The sequence below is a fragment of the Mytilus californianus genome, unplaced genomic scaffold, assembly GCF_021869535.1.
Source record: "Mytilus californianus isolate M0D057914Y unplaced genomic scaffold, xbMytCali1.0.p SCAF_1, whole genome shotgun sequence".
Classification (NCBI taxonomy): Eukaryota; Metazoa; Mollusca; class Bivalvia; order Mytilida; family Mytilidae; genus Mytilus; species Mytilus californianus.
In genome coordinates this window covers 15,877,421-15,892,427 of record NW_026262581.1, presented here as the reverse complement: position 1 = coordinate 15,892,427, position 15,007 = coordinate 15,877,421, and the positions used below count along the sequence as shown (strand labels likewise).

Genomic DNA, 15,007 nt, shown 5'->3' with positions numbered 1-15,007 from the left:
GTAAAAAAGAAAAGAAAAAGCAAAAAAAACATAGATAATTTTCGTTAATTTTTATCCCCATTTAGTATAGATTTTTTACAGAAAGTACTTTAGAATAAAGAAAGTATTTCACAATGTTAAATAAAACCTAAACGACCGACAGTGTCCACTTCTATGAAAGTCATTTTGCCCTTGAAAATTATATTGGACTCTTCTTTTTATACAGGTACATGTGTACCGCTATGTTTATATAACTTCACGTTCCCAGTCAATTCGAATTCTCCACAGTCACAGACAATAGTCGAACAGACAAAAATATATATTTCAGGTAAATTTATCTTTATATTTCAGGTTAATTTATCTCTAATCTCTGATAAAGAAAGTATATATGCGTTTGTAGCTGCGGAATCGTAGCTCAAAGGACCTTATGATATTTTTTTACCACAAATTGTTAAAAAATATCGCAAGGACCTTTGAGCTACGGTTCCGCACTAATGCTTTTGAACACATAATCCTGTGTTAGCAGATTTGTTTTCAGGAAGGCACTGGCTACGATGACCCCAGTTTTGTTCCAGTACTAAAAAAAATGTACTAGTATTGTAAAAAAAATTAAAAAGGACTACAATAGTCAATACTGATGGTATGTTTGGGTAATACTGGGCAATATGATTTTTTAAACTGTTTCATAGTATTATTGCTTAATAAACACATTTAATACCAATTAAAATTGAAAGTCATTTTCAGGGGATAAAACATTTATAATTTCTCCATTACTTTCATATAGGAAGAATAGAAAGTTTGAACATTTTAGATACTTTGATTTTTCCCAGCTATGTTTGAATCAATCCATTCACAGTTTGAAAAAATGATTTTGTGATGTATATGACATGTTTGAGCTAGGACTAATATGTTAGTGAAATACATGTAGTCCCAGGTATGAGTAAATTGTAAAATTTAATTGCTTCCAATCATATTATTGCTAAATAAACATCCTAAGGGGACAAGTCACCCACATTTGTATAACTAAAAAGGGGTAATTATTGTTATATAATCAGATCTGTATAATCTTAATAATTACTTTATCATGTTTATCAATTAATGATGTACAAATAACTATGGTAAAATTACACTTTTTAGCAGTGATCAAAAAATTTTCAGTAGTCATTTTCATTACATTTTACTATTTTATACTCTAAATATAAGTTTATTCCATATAGCAAAAGCCAAATTTAATTCTTTTGTTTGATGTTATCAGAATGTTTCCAATTTATACAGAATGGCAATTTGATAAATATTTAGAAGAATTATCTATCAATCTTATTGTGAAACCTTTCAATAGGAAAAGTATGATCCTCTTATGATAAAGACCACTGAAGATTTGAGACTTAATCTTTGATGACATTGCTCAACATCATCATTTAAACATATAACAACCCATATCATATCATTCATAAATATAAGATTCAGTCATGTCAGTAGTGCTAAAAAAATGTTCATTTTCATATGAATTAATATCATGATTTCTTAGCTTTAATATTTTTGAGCTTAAATATGATAGAATTGTCATCATATTTCATCATGTTTTGCCACCTGATAATTTTTTTCTAAAAACACAATACTGGTACAAAAATTTTATTCCAGTATTGTACACAATACTGGTAAACCTGGTGAGTATTGCGATCGTCAAGTAGAGGAGATCCGACAGAATGGACTGATTGCTGTCATTTATAGTGTTATCAAAACCCCATGGCATTTTATTTGAAAAAGCAATGAAAAGTTTTCAAAAATAATTGTCTATAAATTATTTTTGAGTAACTAGGACTGAAAGGAATATACGATTAAAGTTTCCCTATCTGAAAACAATTTCCAGTGGGGTACCAATGATGTGGAAAAGAGGGTGTACACCTTGCCCCCTTTGGTTGCCAAAAAAAATCTCATATTTTTACAATGAACAAGAATTTTCTAAAAAATGTTTGCGCCTTGCTCCGCTTGGCAATATTTTTATGTTTTCTGGAATTACACCCCCTCTTTCAAATATCCTGGATCCGCCCCTGATTTCGGAGCAGAATACCTTGTTACTCCTGTAACCTAATCTCATAAATCTGTATTAAAACCAAGGAGTAAATTTGGCTCAACTAGAGTATATAGAATAAGTAGTTCTCTTGAACTTCCAATATTCCCTATTTTATATAATTCTATCAAATCACCTTTGCAAATAATGTGACCTGTAGAAACAGTGTTCTCACTTAGGCAAGACACATGAAAATCTGACTGGACTCATCATTTTCAAACCTGGTGAGTCCAAAGATACATTAAGAATATAAAAAGTTATATCAGCTGAGCACATAATAATCATCATTTTATGACAAAAGTTTAAAATCTATTTAAACTTGATGTCATTTCCCTTGCTCTATTTTGTCATGGGGACTAACATAATAAATGATATATTATTAAGCAATAAAATTTCATCTTTTCACTGTTGGACTCACCATGGCTTCAAAATTCCTTAGTGAGAACCCTGAGAAGTATAGAGTAATATATCTCAGACACAAACTATGAGGTAAACTTGAAGTAGCAAACCATAAAAAAAAATAAAGAAAAATGGATTTATATGTCTAAATTCTTTTTTTCGTTTTGGTCTTCACATAGGCTTACATTTTAGAAGATTTTGATTTTAAAATTTTTTGGATAAAAACTTAAAGTTAAGTTTAATTTGGGATTCTCCAATCACTGTTGGGTGAAGGTTTGAATAAGGACAAGGCTAATTGGGTATACTGTATATATTTTAAAGAATATAAGATAGTATTTTTTTTTGCAGAATGTTGATAAAAATTGCAGCCGTCCTTCTGATGGCAGTTTTTGTTCAAGGAGAAAAACTGTACTACAAGCCTAAGATGATAAAGATAATTCCAGGCAATGAGGTTGAACCTCAAAAGAAACCAGATTTTTGCAACAAACTTGACTGCCCTGAATACAAAGTCATAGAATCCAGCTCGGTATGATCTATGAAAATATAAAAGTTTGGTTTAAAGTTCTTTGTTTTACTGAATGTTAGTAAAAATAACATAGATCCTGAATTGAAGAATTATTGACAAGTTTTGCAACTTTGGACAATATTATGTTTATTTTTATCTGTTATACAATAGTAACATGATACCATTTCCATAGAATACATAAAACCTCAGCTTCATGTAAGACTTGAAGGTTGATTTCTTTCCCATACTGTAGTGGGTAAAATGTCCGACTTTACAGTTTTCTGTTGTTTGTTTATAAGTCTATTTTTCAAAAGTCAGCATCATGGCAACTCAAAAGGTTAAATACATCATGTACATGTAAACACATCGGTAAACTTCCTCAGAGTAAGCTTTAGTACTATAACACTTGATCATTGCTCTCAGAATTTGAAGATTTGGTCAGTTCATAATTTCAAAGTCGAGTATCTTACAAAACAACAATATCTCATTGTCCATAATCGATATCATTAGTAGTCAAAAATTTCAAACAATTTTTTTCTTTAAATGTAAAACACATCTTTGTTTATGATTATACATATATGATTTTTTAACTAGAATAATTTGATAATTTCAGGGTTATGAGTTAAGAGAATATACTGCAACACACTGGGTGTCTACTACCCTAGCTGGAGTAGACTACAGCGAAGCAAGCGGAATCATGTTTCACAGATTATTTGATTATATACAAGGCAAAAATGCTAAAAGTAAGGCAATGTATACAATACAAATGATCATAAATTGCTTAATTTTCACTAACCATACGAACATGGTGGATTTAGAATTTCCCACTATATATTGTATATCATTACATTTTAATCCTTTCCATTATATGTTATGGTGACAGGCTTTGGTAATTTGTAAATGGCAGCCACAAGTTGTAAATATCATTGTGGCTGCCATAGGATGGTTTTAATAAAATCAACTGCCATAAATATATTGTGGCCACTACTTACACTGGAACACATGTATATTGATGGTGATATGCCACTAGTAGCATGCCACTATGTTGACTACAAACATTCAAATAATTATCATGATGGTTTATTTTGCCACGTGACCACCATATATAGTGATAAATCTTAAATCCAATTGTATGTAAAATATGTTAAAAAATTGTTTGGTTGAAACATAATTTTTATCAAATAGATTTCCGTCTGTAACAGATAATATTTAAGCATAAATTTGCAGAATTTTTTTATTTCTCATATCCTTGACTCTTTGTTTTCATTAAATTAAATTGGTAATTACATTTCATTTGAATTTTTTTCTCAAAACAAAAGTAGCAATGACATTTTCTTCCAAGTTTGTTGTCAGCAGTGCCAAGGCAAACACAAGGTTTTTGAAAAACAATAAGAAGTGTAGGTTAGGTCTACAGGAAGTCAATGACAGGAAAAAAAGTTTGTTGCCCTTGATGGTAAAGGACAGTATCACCTCCTTATTGTCTATGATCTGGATTTTTTAATAAATTAAATACAGATGAGATGTTTGTAAAAATACTGCATGCAAAATTCCATGACAAATAAGTGGTAATTTTAATTTAACATTTGATGAATGTTAAAACTGTTCCACCTAAATCATGTAAATATAGCAAAACAAATAAGATAAATGTTGTATTTTTAGATTAGTTTATAAAATTCCAGTTAATCTGGATAAGAAAAGAAATCAATAGTTTGAGAATTTTGACTTACAGAAATATATTTTTTAGGGGTCCAACTAATTTCGTGAACATGGTAAACTTTTCATTGATCATGCTGGTCACAAAGTTAAGTATGACTTCAAATTTCCTTGCAGTATGTGGCAAAAAGGCTACAATGCCTAATGACCTCATTCTGAATTATTTTCTTCAAACTGCATCAAGATTAATAAGAAAGTATAATCTTATTTTTAGAGGAGAAAATTGCTATGACAGCTCCAGTTTTGGTTAGACTTATCCCAGGTCCAGGACCAGCATGTGAGAGCAACTTTACAATGTCCTTCTTCATGTCAAACAAAGTCACTGATCCGCCAGCACCAACAGATCCTACAGTGGCATTAAACAGTGCTCCAACATTTAGGGCATATGTCAGGTTAGTAACAGATCCTACAGTGGCATTAATCAGTGCTCCAACATTTAGGTCATCATACATGTATGTCAGGAGGTAAGTAACAGACCCTACAGTCATGACAGTGGCATTAAACAGTGCTCCAACATTTAGGGCATATGTCAGGTAAGTAACAGATCCTACAGTGGCATTAATCAGAGCTCCAACATTTAGGGCATCATACATGTATGTCAGGAGGTAAGTAACAGACCCTACAGTGGCATTAAACAGTGCTCCAACATTTAGGGCATATGTCAGGTAAGTTACAGATCCTACAGTGGCATTAAACAGTGCTCCAACATTTTGGGCATATGTCAGGTAAGTAACAGATCCTACAGTGGCATTAATCAGTGCTCCAACATTTAGGGCATATGTCAGGTAAGTAACAGATCCTACAGTGGCATTAAACAGTGCTCCAACATTTAGGGCTCTACAGTGGCATTAAACAGTGCTCCAACATTTAGGGCATATATAATTTAAGTGAGTTATCTGTAGACAAAACCTTTGAAAAAAATTGAATTTTCTGTTTACTAAAAAAAGAAATTTATGTTTTATACATTAAATGTAGAAATAACACATACTATTTCTAACCTTGTTACTTTTAATTTTGTGAGGTAAAAGTTTTTAACTGCTAAACATATTTAGATATAAAATATATTATTGATAATTTAAAGATTCAGAAAATTGTTTTATTTGCTATTTGATTATAATGTTTCATTTGTAATCACTATGAAGTATGATACTCAAAATAGACAACTTTATTAGACTGAAATGAGAAAATTAACAAAAAAAATAAGAACTCTTTAATCTCACTATACACTAGGTTACTGCCAGTTCTAATATTTGGACAGAACACAATCTGAATATAAACATGATCAATGATTGAATTCTAATTGTAGACAATTTGGTGGGTATGTTAGGAAGATTGAAGATTGGATCAAAGAAGCTCAAGAATTGTTTAAGTCTATAAATGACTCGAGCAAGTACCATACCCAGTTTTACTTCACAGCAGGATATGATAGTCCATTCAGAATCTTCAAGAGACATAATGAAATATGGTTTATCTCCAAATAAGAACATACCACTGAATAACAATACCAACCAGCATAATGACAAAATATAGTTATCTCTATTTTAATTACTCTAGGTTTCAAGAACTATCAATGTTTTCCAATATGAACATGATGAAGGTCAAGTCAGAGTTTATGAAAATTTTAAGTAATATTCTAATTTTTAGTACCTTATAATGATAAATTTCAATACAGATGCATTAGAAACACCTACAAACCAAATATTGGTGCTCATGCTTTACATTTAATAAGCACTTGAAATGTAGCGTTTTGTCCTCCAATTTATAATGGGTGATAGTGGAATGCAATTTTTCAAGGTTCACATTCCGATGTTTGTAGAAGCATTTGTATTTGTCATACAGTTTCAGTTTGTAGAAGCATTTGTATTTGTCATACAGTTTCAGTTTGTAGAAGCATTTGTATTTGTCATACAGTTTCAGTTTGTAGAAGCATTTGTATTTGTCATACAGTTTCAGTTTGTAGAAGCATTTGTATTTGTCATACAGTTTCAGAAATAAAAAAAAACTCTGGATTGCATATTGTTACAATACAGATATTTCTTTGTTAAATATACAATTAAACACCAGACGACAGTGAGTTACTTTGACTTGACCTTAATTTCTTTTAATTTAAGGAGGTTAACAAACAAAACTAATAACTACAAAAAAGAAATTAATTATTCCAAATGAAATGTAACTAATATCCCTGAATTACTTATTTGATACTTATTACTTGTGCATGAACATGATGAGGATCATACTTTACAGCATTTCCTCTCATGTTGTATCTGTAACTAGTTTGCTTTCTTGGACATAAATGTGTTGTTAACCTTGCTACCATAGTTAATTTGCGTTACACCCTAACTTAAATTTTGAAATTTATTTAAATATTATTTTTTGCTAATATTTATTTAAATTTATACTTAAAACTTAGTTGGATAGTTTAATGTTATACATATTAAGTAGGTCATAATATTTAAGAGGTATTTGATGTAAAGTAAGTTCTAAATATTCCAGAGTAACTTACTATGTTGAAGATTTTGCACTTGACCTGAGGAAATAAGACATTGTCTAGTACAATATAGGTCAGATATAATTTATCAGGAGTAGATTATCATCCTCCACACACTGAGTTTTCATATTTAGGAATTACAGTCTATTGTTTTTTATTTCTAAAATGATTTCTTATTTTGATAAGAGGGAAAATTTTCAAATCAACAATGGAAAATACAAATAAATAAAACTGAGGGTGGCTTTACAGATTATAGATATACTTGTATAAACAATCCTAACCCTTCAACCTTATCTGTCTTAGTGAATCTCTGTTTTGCAAGGTCTATCTTTTTGGCCTAGCTTAATTGTCCTCCTAAACTTTTAAAAAATACAATGGAATTATTCAACAGAAGGCCTGTGTTAATGTAATAGTTTGATACTACGCATGTGCTGAAATACACTGAGAACTATTTATGTTTATTTTATTTTAATAACATTCCAATATCTTATATTTTACTTTTTATATTCTGAATCTCATCATATAGTACTAGTAGCTCAGATTTATCTTAAATTACATATGTATTTTAATTATGGCATTAATTGACCCCATTTTATGCTTAAAAGGTTATATCAGTTGGTAGCCCCTCTGTCCTGACATGTTATATTGTCATTGTCTAAGAATGCCTTTTTATATTGTGAATATAAAATGTGTACTATCATAGTTTGTCCTGATTTTGATATTTTGTGAAGTTCTGTAAGATCCGTGTTTAATTCTTTTTAACATAACATAATCCATGTGCAACTTCATATTTTATGATGTAAGCATTTAATTATTTATGTGTTGTTTCATATTTGTATTTTGAATTATTTAATTAGATTTTTTCAAATGTACTTTTATCATACAGTGAGTACTGGAGGCCTTTTCTAAATCCAAATCTTATTCCTTATACTAACAACCTAAAGCCTTACAGAAAACGTTAACCCCAATGTCTCTACTTTTGTTAAAACGGGTTTGTTTATCATGTGTTTATTTATCTTGTTGTTTTCGTAAATAGATTGTATATTTTTGCACTTTGAAAATAAAAATATAAAATTTTTCATTTGTTTTGATTCATAATTTACAGTTTTATCATTGAAAAAAATATTTTCTGAAAAACTAAATGTCAAAATACAAACATGTGGTAGTCGTTTGTTACTGTATATCAAATTTACTTTTCCTTTTTTGTTTTGTATCTAAACCTGGCCTTTAGTTTTCTTGTTCAAATTGTTTTACATTTGTCATTTAAGGGCCTTTTATACTTGTGTGGTATGGGTTTTGCTCATTGATGAGGGCCATATGGTGACCTATAGTTGTTAACGTCTGTGTCATTTGGTCTGGTTGATAGTTGTCTCATTAGCAATCATACCACAACATCATCTTATTTTTTATATATTTAATAACAAAATAAATGTTGTGAACATAATACTAACATACAGAAATGGTCAAAGGTGCTACCACGTAACATAAAAACACAGAACAATAAAAGTTAAAAGACAAACACAAAAATGGCAGCCTTATATGTTGACCTAGAAGGTGCTTGTTTAGGATTATTAAACAAGGATTTCCAATTTCATCTGAATCTGTTACATAATGAAAGTCCTCATTACTATAACTATAACATTTATCATGATTATTGTTAGACCACCATGAACAATTGTGTACTAAATGATAGTCATATTTACATGTTAAAGTTTGTAATTATGTCAGTTTAAGATGAACCTTTAATGGTCTGTCAATGATATTTGGTATGCAGCAGTATTGACATTTGCTATCTCACTCCCATGAAAATTATATGGCCCCATCCCCTCGTTCATTGACTGAAACTTTTGCATAGTCTACATGGTTAAGTTTGTGTTTGCAATGGTATTTAGTATGCAGTTTTACAAGCATTAGTATTTCTCATTCAATATGAGGTTATTTGGTCCTGCATTTTGAGTCCTGCTTCATTGACTGAATGTTTCATATAGTTTACATGTTAACATATTGCCATTTTAATTGGAACTTTTGCAGTGTACTATCAAAATAAAACATAGGCAAGACATATCTCATGTTGACAGTTAATTATGCACATTTCAGTTAAACACAAACAATTGGTAATAAGTTAATATTGAATGGTATGTTTTCAGACAATTTGGATTTCCAAACATCAGGTGTTCACATGTTTTTTTATCCCCCCGCTGTAGTAGAGGGGATAGTAAGTTCTAACCTTGTCCGTCTGTACGTCCGTCCATCCGTCAATACATCCCACAAATTGGTTTCCATTCTCTAACTTTAGTTTGCCTCAACCAAATGTTATGAAACTTATACACAATGCTTATTACCACAAAACACAGATTAAGTTTACATTTTGGTGCTGAATTTTTCGTTTCTGTTCTCTAAAGTTTGCTTCAACCAAATGTTATGAAACTTATACATAATGCTTATTACTACAAAGTTCAGATCAAGTACGAATTTAGGTAGCGTCAGTTTTACCTTTCTAGAGTAATGTCCCTTTAAAAATGGAAAAATTGCTGAAATTTTTATGTTGACACTATCTACATTTATTTGTTTCTGTTCTCTAATTTTACTTTGCCTCAAACAAATATTATGAATTTTATATACAATACTTATTGCCAAAAAATACAGACCAAGTTCGCGAATTTTGGTGGCGTCACTTTTACTGTTTAGGAGTTATGCCCCTTTACAAATGAAAAAAATGCTGAATGTTTCGTTTCTGTTCTCTAACTTAAGTTTTCCTAAACCAAATGTTATGAAAATTATACACAATGCTTATTACCACAAAATTCAGATCAAGTATGAATTTGGGTAGCGTCACTTTTACCGGTCTTGAATTATGTCCCTTTATTACGTTATATGCAAGCGGGGGCATCATCTGTCCCATGGACACATTCTCCATTTATTTTTAATTTTTTCGAACATAAATTTATATAGGTAAAACTGATTCAACTTAGCAGCATGTACATGATATGTAGCAGAACAAAGAATTGTATCACACAGTGACACACTACTTATATGAACTTTTTAAGTTTGTTTATGTATGAATATAGTTAAAGCATACTGAAAGCTGGAGATTATTGTAATGTTGTGTATTTTTTTTTTTACTTAGGGTAAGTCTTATCTGACAAAATCAGTTGATAGACCTGCTGAGAATGGTTAGTGGTTATGTCAATATGATCAACCATATTCAGGATTTGTTCATGCGGCTAAAAGACTATGTAATCATTGAATTAATGTTGATTAAGTTCCCCTGGTCCGTAATTAAGGTGTATTGAATTCTAAGTCATAATCCTCCTAATAAATATTCACAGACATGGGTTAAAAAATAATCTATGCTAGATTTTGATCTTTTGATGACCCCTTTCATAAATCATTACCATAAAAAATATCGTTTTTTATCATCTTCATTTGCTCAAAACATATGTTGTAATATTAAATTATGTTGGGGTCTTTGTGTCATTGTATGAATAATTATATAAGGAACAAAAGTCAAAATAGCTAGATGTCCTACTTAGTTGTTATGTAACACTGATTATCACTGTGAGCTTTATAAATGTAGTGCTAAGGTAGAGAAAATGTGACTTGATGACAAGCAATATCATTATAATATGTAATGAAGTGGAGCGATTCATGGTTCTTGGAACCTCCTATTTATCCTCAGTAGTAGTATTTAATTCCAAACTTACTATTTTACCCTGTAGTACATTTTTATCCAGCTGTATATAGTATGCGGAGTCTTAGTGTCACATAATACTAGGCTAATGAATCCTAATCCATCTGCGGTAACGGCATACGCTTTTTGTATAAAGCTTTATACTTCAGAAGGAAGTACACTTGAACACTTTATATCTTGTTTACAGATGCCTCATGTTCTGGAGTCTCTGTTTGACATATGTCCGTATTCCTTGCCCTCATTTCACGGTTCAGAATCTGCGTAAGAAAAAAACTTAAGCGGGTTTTCTCACTTATTATGAGTAATGGGATAACTATATTTGTTATGTAGAATCACAGCAAGGTCCACAAATTCGTCTGACAGGGTTCATTTGATCTGAACTTAATCTAATTTCACGGTTCAGTGATCAACGTTAAGTTTTCGTGTTCAAGTCAGTTTCTCAGATGCTATTAGCAAAAGGTCAAGTTTATCTGGTGTATGGAATGATTTTAATGTAAACATGTCTTTCTATCAGGGTAATCTGACCTTGACCTCATTTTTCTAGTTCATTATTACTCTAACTCCCTTGTGGTTGTATACACAGAGGGCCAACGGAATACCAGCTGTCGCCATAATATCCCCTGTCTTGTGCTTTCTTCTCTGCTTCTAGCCAAGACATCATAATCTCTTTCATCTCACTTTCCACTGTTCCTCTCTATGTTTCTTTTTATCTTCCCTTTTTTGTCTTTCCAGTCGGAGTCCACCTCAGTGACACGTTTGTAATGTTTGTATGTTTTTTCCTAAAGACGTGACTATTTTCTAATTTTTATTTCCTCTCTTATATCGCTTTTCGATGTCAGTTTATATATTCTTGGTTGATTTTTTTCGGCCAAAAAATTTTGCAGATTTTTCGTAAGCAGGTATTGCATGTATTGTTGAATGCAGCAGTTTGTTGAAGTCAGATTTGATTATTCTCCAACATCCTGAGCCGTAAAGCAGTACAGATGTTTGGTGTTTCTCGTAAGATATTATGATCTCCATTTTGACCTGACTTGACAGAAGGCTTTCATTGCTTTACTCAGTCTTGCTTTGATGTCTTTGCTTATCAAGTTATCACTGCTCATAACGCTGCCTTTAAGTATTGGAAGCTTAAAAATTTCTATTTCCTTGATGTTAGAGTTTGTAATCTCGATTGGTGCATTGTTGGATTGCTCGTTGATTGATTTGATTTGTTTTTGTTTGGTGTTTATTTTTATTCCGATATAAAACTAAGGAGATGTGCACCGGTATGATTGCCAATGAGACAACTATCCACCAGCGTTCAAATGATGTTAATGTAAACAATTATAGGTCACCGTATGGCCTTCAATAATAAGGAAAAAACCATGCCGTATAGGCAAGTTTGTTCGACACGTTATTTAATTATTCAATCTTGTTTTCTTTTGCATTTGTACTCTTCTGCTTGATTATAAGCTTTTGTCATCTGCAAAATCCAAGTCTTCTAGAAAGGGGTCAAGTGTCCATCTATTTCCGGTGTTTCCATTTCCTGGTGTTGATATTATAAACCAATCGACGACTATCACATTTTATCAGAAGAGAATAGAGTTCACAAAACCTTGTCTGAAGTCTATTTCCAATGAGAACTAACCAGAAAGCTGGCCATTGTGTCATACTTGCCGTAGAATGTCTTTATCAGCTTTACAATTGTTGATGGAAATCCGTATGCTTTAAGATTTCTCCTTCTAGTATCTCTCTTATTAGACTGTCAAATGCTATTTGGAGGTCAATACAGTTTAATACAAATTTGTTCTGCCACTCTATGCATTGTTCTATGGTGTTACAGAGGGCAGATAGGTAGCCTGTGTAGCTTATGTTATTACTGAAACTGGCTTGTTCTTCATGTAGCTTACTGTCATCCGTAATTCTATTCTTGATGACTCTAAGGATTGCTTTGCTAGGAATGGAAAGTAGTGATATTCCGCGCCAGTATTTACACAGTTTCAGATCTCTCTTCGTTTTTATTTTCACAATTATGTCTTTATTCTATTCTGTTGGCATTATATCATTTATCCATATGATGGAAAACAGATAATGTAGTCTCTCACATTTTGACTCTAAGTATTCTGGCCAACGGTCTAACATTTCAATCTTTGTTAGCAGCTTCCCCCTCTTTGGGTTCCACAGGTGCATATGTGTTGCCTGACAGCTGCCGGAAGATTTTATAGGCTACAGTGAGCTTTCACGCTTTGAAGACTCCTCTGCGTCTTGTGCAAGCTCTTCAACATAGTTCCTCCTATCTTTAAAAATCCGCGCTCATCGCACATAAATGAATTGTTTCTAAACATCATATCATCAAATACAGAGCAGACAATGGCATGCACACACAGGATGAAACTTGAACTTATCATTCAATAGATGATATGTTACAGAGTTTGCGAGAATTTGTTACCTAAATGTTTAATTGATTGTCACTATGAATTAATTGTCTTTTGTTTAAATACTACATTTCCTCTTTACCTTTGAATGAAAGTTTATCAAGTAAAACCGATGAACTTTGTGAAAGAATTTTAAACAAATTAAAACTACGGAAAACATGTAGACTTAAAACATGTATAGTTAATTAATGAAATGTATCTCAATGGCAAACATACTAGTAATCGTCCAAGTATTTGGGTCTTCTTGTACTTCGTTTCGGTCGCGAGTCGATAAAAAAAAAATCAGTTTCTTATTCTTTCATGTAGTTAGAGACTATCCACTAGTATTTGGATATTTCCCTTTTTCCCGTTAAAAGCGCTTTTTGACGTGGGTCAGTTCCATTTGCGTTTCTTGCACTTACTGCATTTCCTTTCTTCTTAGTAATTACGTACGGATCTGGTTGAAAATGTGGTGTAAGTTTTTACGTCCAGATTGATACACAACTCGAAAATTGTACAGTTGTAGTCTACTAGCCCATCTTTCTGATCAAGCTGGCGGTTTTTATTTTGGCGAATAAATATATTTCAAGAGGCTTATGATCTGTTATCAACCCGAATTCCATACAATACCAAATATCAACCTCTTATAGCGATATAATCCCTTGTGAGTCACAAAAGTAGTTATTTCTTGCGATTCGTCGTCTAAATCGATCTGATAATAGCCCACCTTAAATCCATATTTGAATACAATGCGCTGCCATTCATATCATCTTAATTTTCGTCCACTGACGAAATCGGATGTATTTCTTGAAGTACACGAGTGATTCCACGTCGCATATCAATACAAAGTCTAACCTCATTGTTTGTTTTCCGTACAACAAGAAGCGGCGAAACCCAAGATTTTCTCCATGACGTTTAAATTTTCAAGCTCTTGTGACTTGTTCTAAACGGCACACCTTATTCCAAACGGCAGTCTTTTTAACGGGTTGAACTACGGATGTAACACTGGATCAACAATAATTTTGAGTTGATATTCTTTTAATTTACCCAATACTTTAAAACGATCACAATTTTTCTGTAGGATTAGCTCCTTTTTTTATTTACCGCCTCAATCCCTGTACCAATATGTAATATTCCTAGTTTTGTAGTGGTAGCCTTTCCTTATAACTGTATGTAATCTCCTTTTATCAACGAGAATTTGGCGACAATGTTTTGGTCTTAATATCGAATATTTCCGTACATTGACGACTTTTTATCCAAATACTTTTTGTATCAATATTACATTCGGTTTGAACTCCAAGGATTTACAATTGGCACACAGTTCCTTTCTTACATTTGAATTCTCAATATTGCATATCCTAAATTTGTGCAATTGCGATTAAATGTTTAATATAAGTTCAAATCGAAAAATGTAAGCAATCTTTACCTTTCATTGCTCATGAACCACTTTTGATTAAAACACAGATTTGGTATTGTCATTAAGGACAATCGCTGAATGCTGAGGGATGGACAAAAATCCTTGTATGGTGGACGGCACGATGTTTGTATATACCAGCAGTTTAAGTATTTTAAGCTTGTTTTCATTTAGTTGGTTGATAAAGTCTAACATTTAATTTTGTAGGATTCCCCTTTTTTTACCTTTGAGTTCTGTATTTTTGTTATATTTTTTCAGTGGTGTAGTTTCCATTGAGGCAGTGAGACAACTGTCTCACCAAACTTTTTACCAAGAAATAATATATTTAGAGAGAAAAATATATATAGAGAAAAA

General features: G+C 31.8%; 1 protein-coding gene across 1 annotated transcript; it reads left to right on the top strand.

The window, feature by feature from the left end:
• The first annotated feature begins 202 nt into the window (after positions 1 to 202).
• Positions 203 to 8,234, top strand: LOC127711802 (heme-binding protein 2-like). The gene is made up of 5 exons (XM_052217979.1): positions 203 to 307; positions 2,798 to 2,975; positions 3,568 to 3,697; positions 4,882 to 5,059; positions 5,974 to 8,234. The coding sequence occupies exons 2-5, from the start codon at positions 2,799 to 2,801 to the stop codon at positions 6,146 to 6,148; spliced, it is 660 nt and encodes a 219-aa protein (XP_052073939.1). The 5' UTR covers positions 203 to 307; position 2,798; the 3' UTR covers positions 6,149 to 8,234.
• Positions 8,235 to 15,007: the final 6,773 nt, after the last annotated feature.

What these genes read in the sequence shown, in the direction of transcription:
- LOC127711802 (XM_052217979.1), top strand. Translation starts at nt 2,799, where the DNA reads ATGTTGATAAAAATTGCAGCCGTCCTTCTGATGGCAGTTTTTGTTCAA. An exon ending in AAGTCATAGAATCCAGCTCG is followed by an intron (nt 2,976 to 3,567) that starts GTATGATCTATG and finishes TGATAATTTCAG; the next exon opens with GGTTATGAGTTAAGAGAATA. An exon ending in ACATTTAGGGCATATGTCAG is followed by an intron (nt 5,060 to 5,973) that starts GTTAGTAACAGA and finishes TTCTAATTGTAG; the next exon opens with ACAATTTGGTGGGTATGTTA.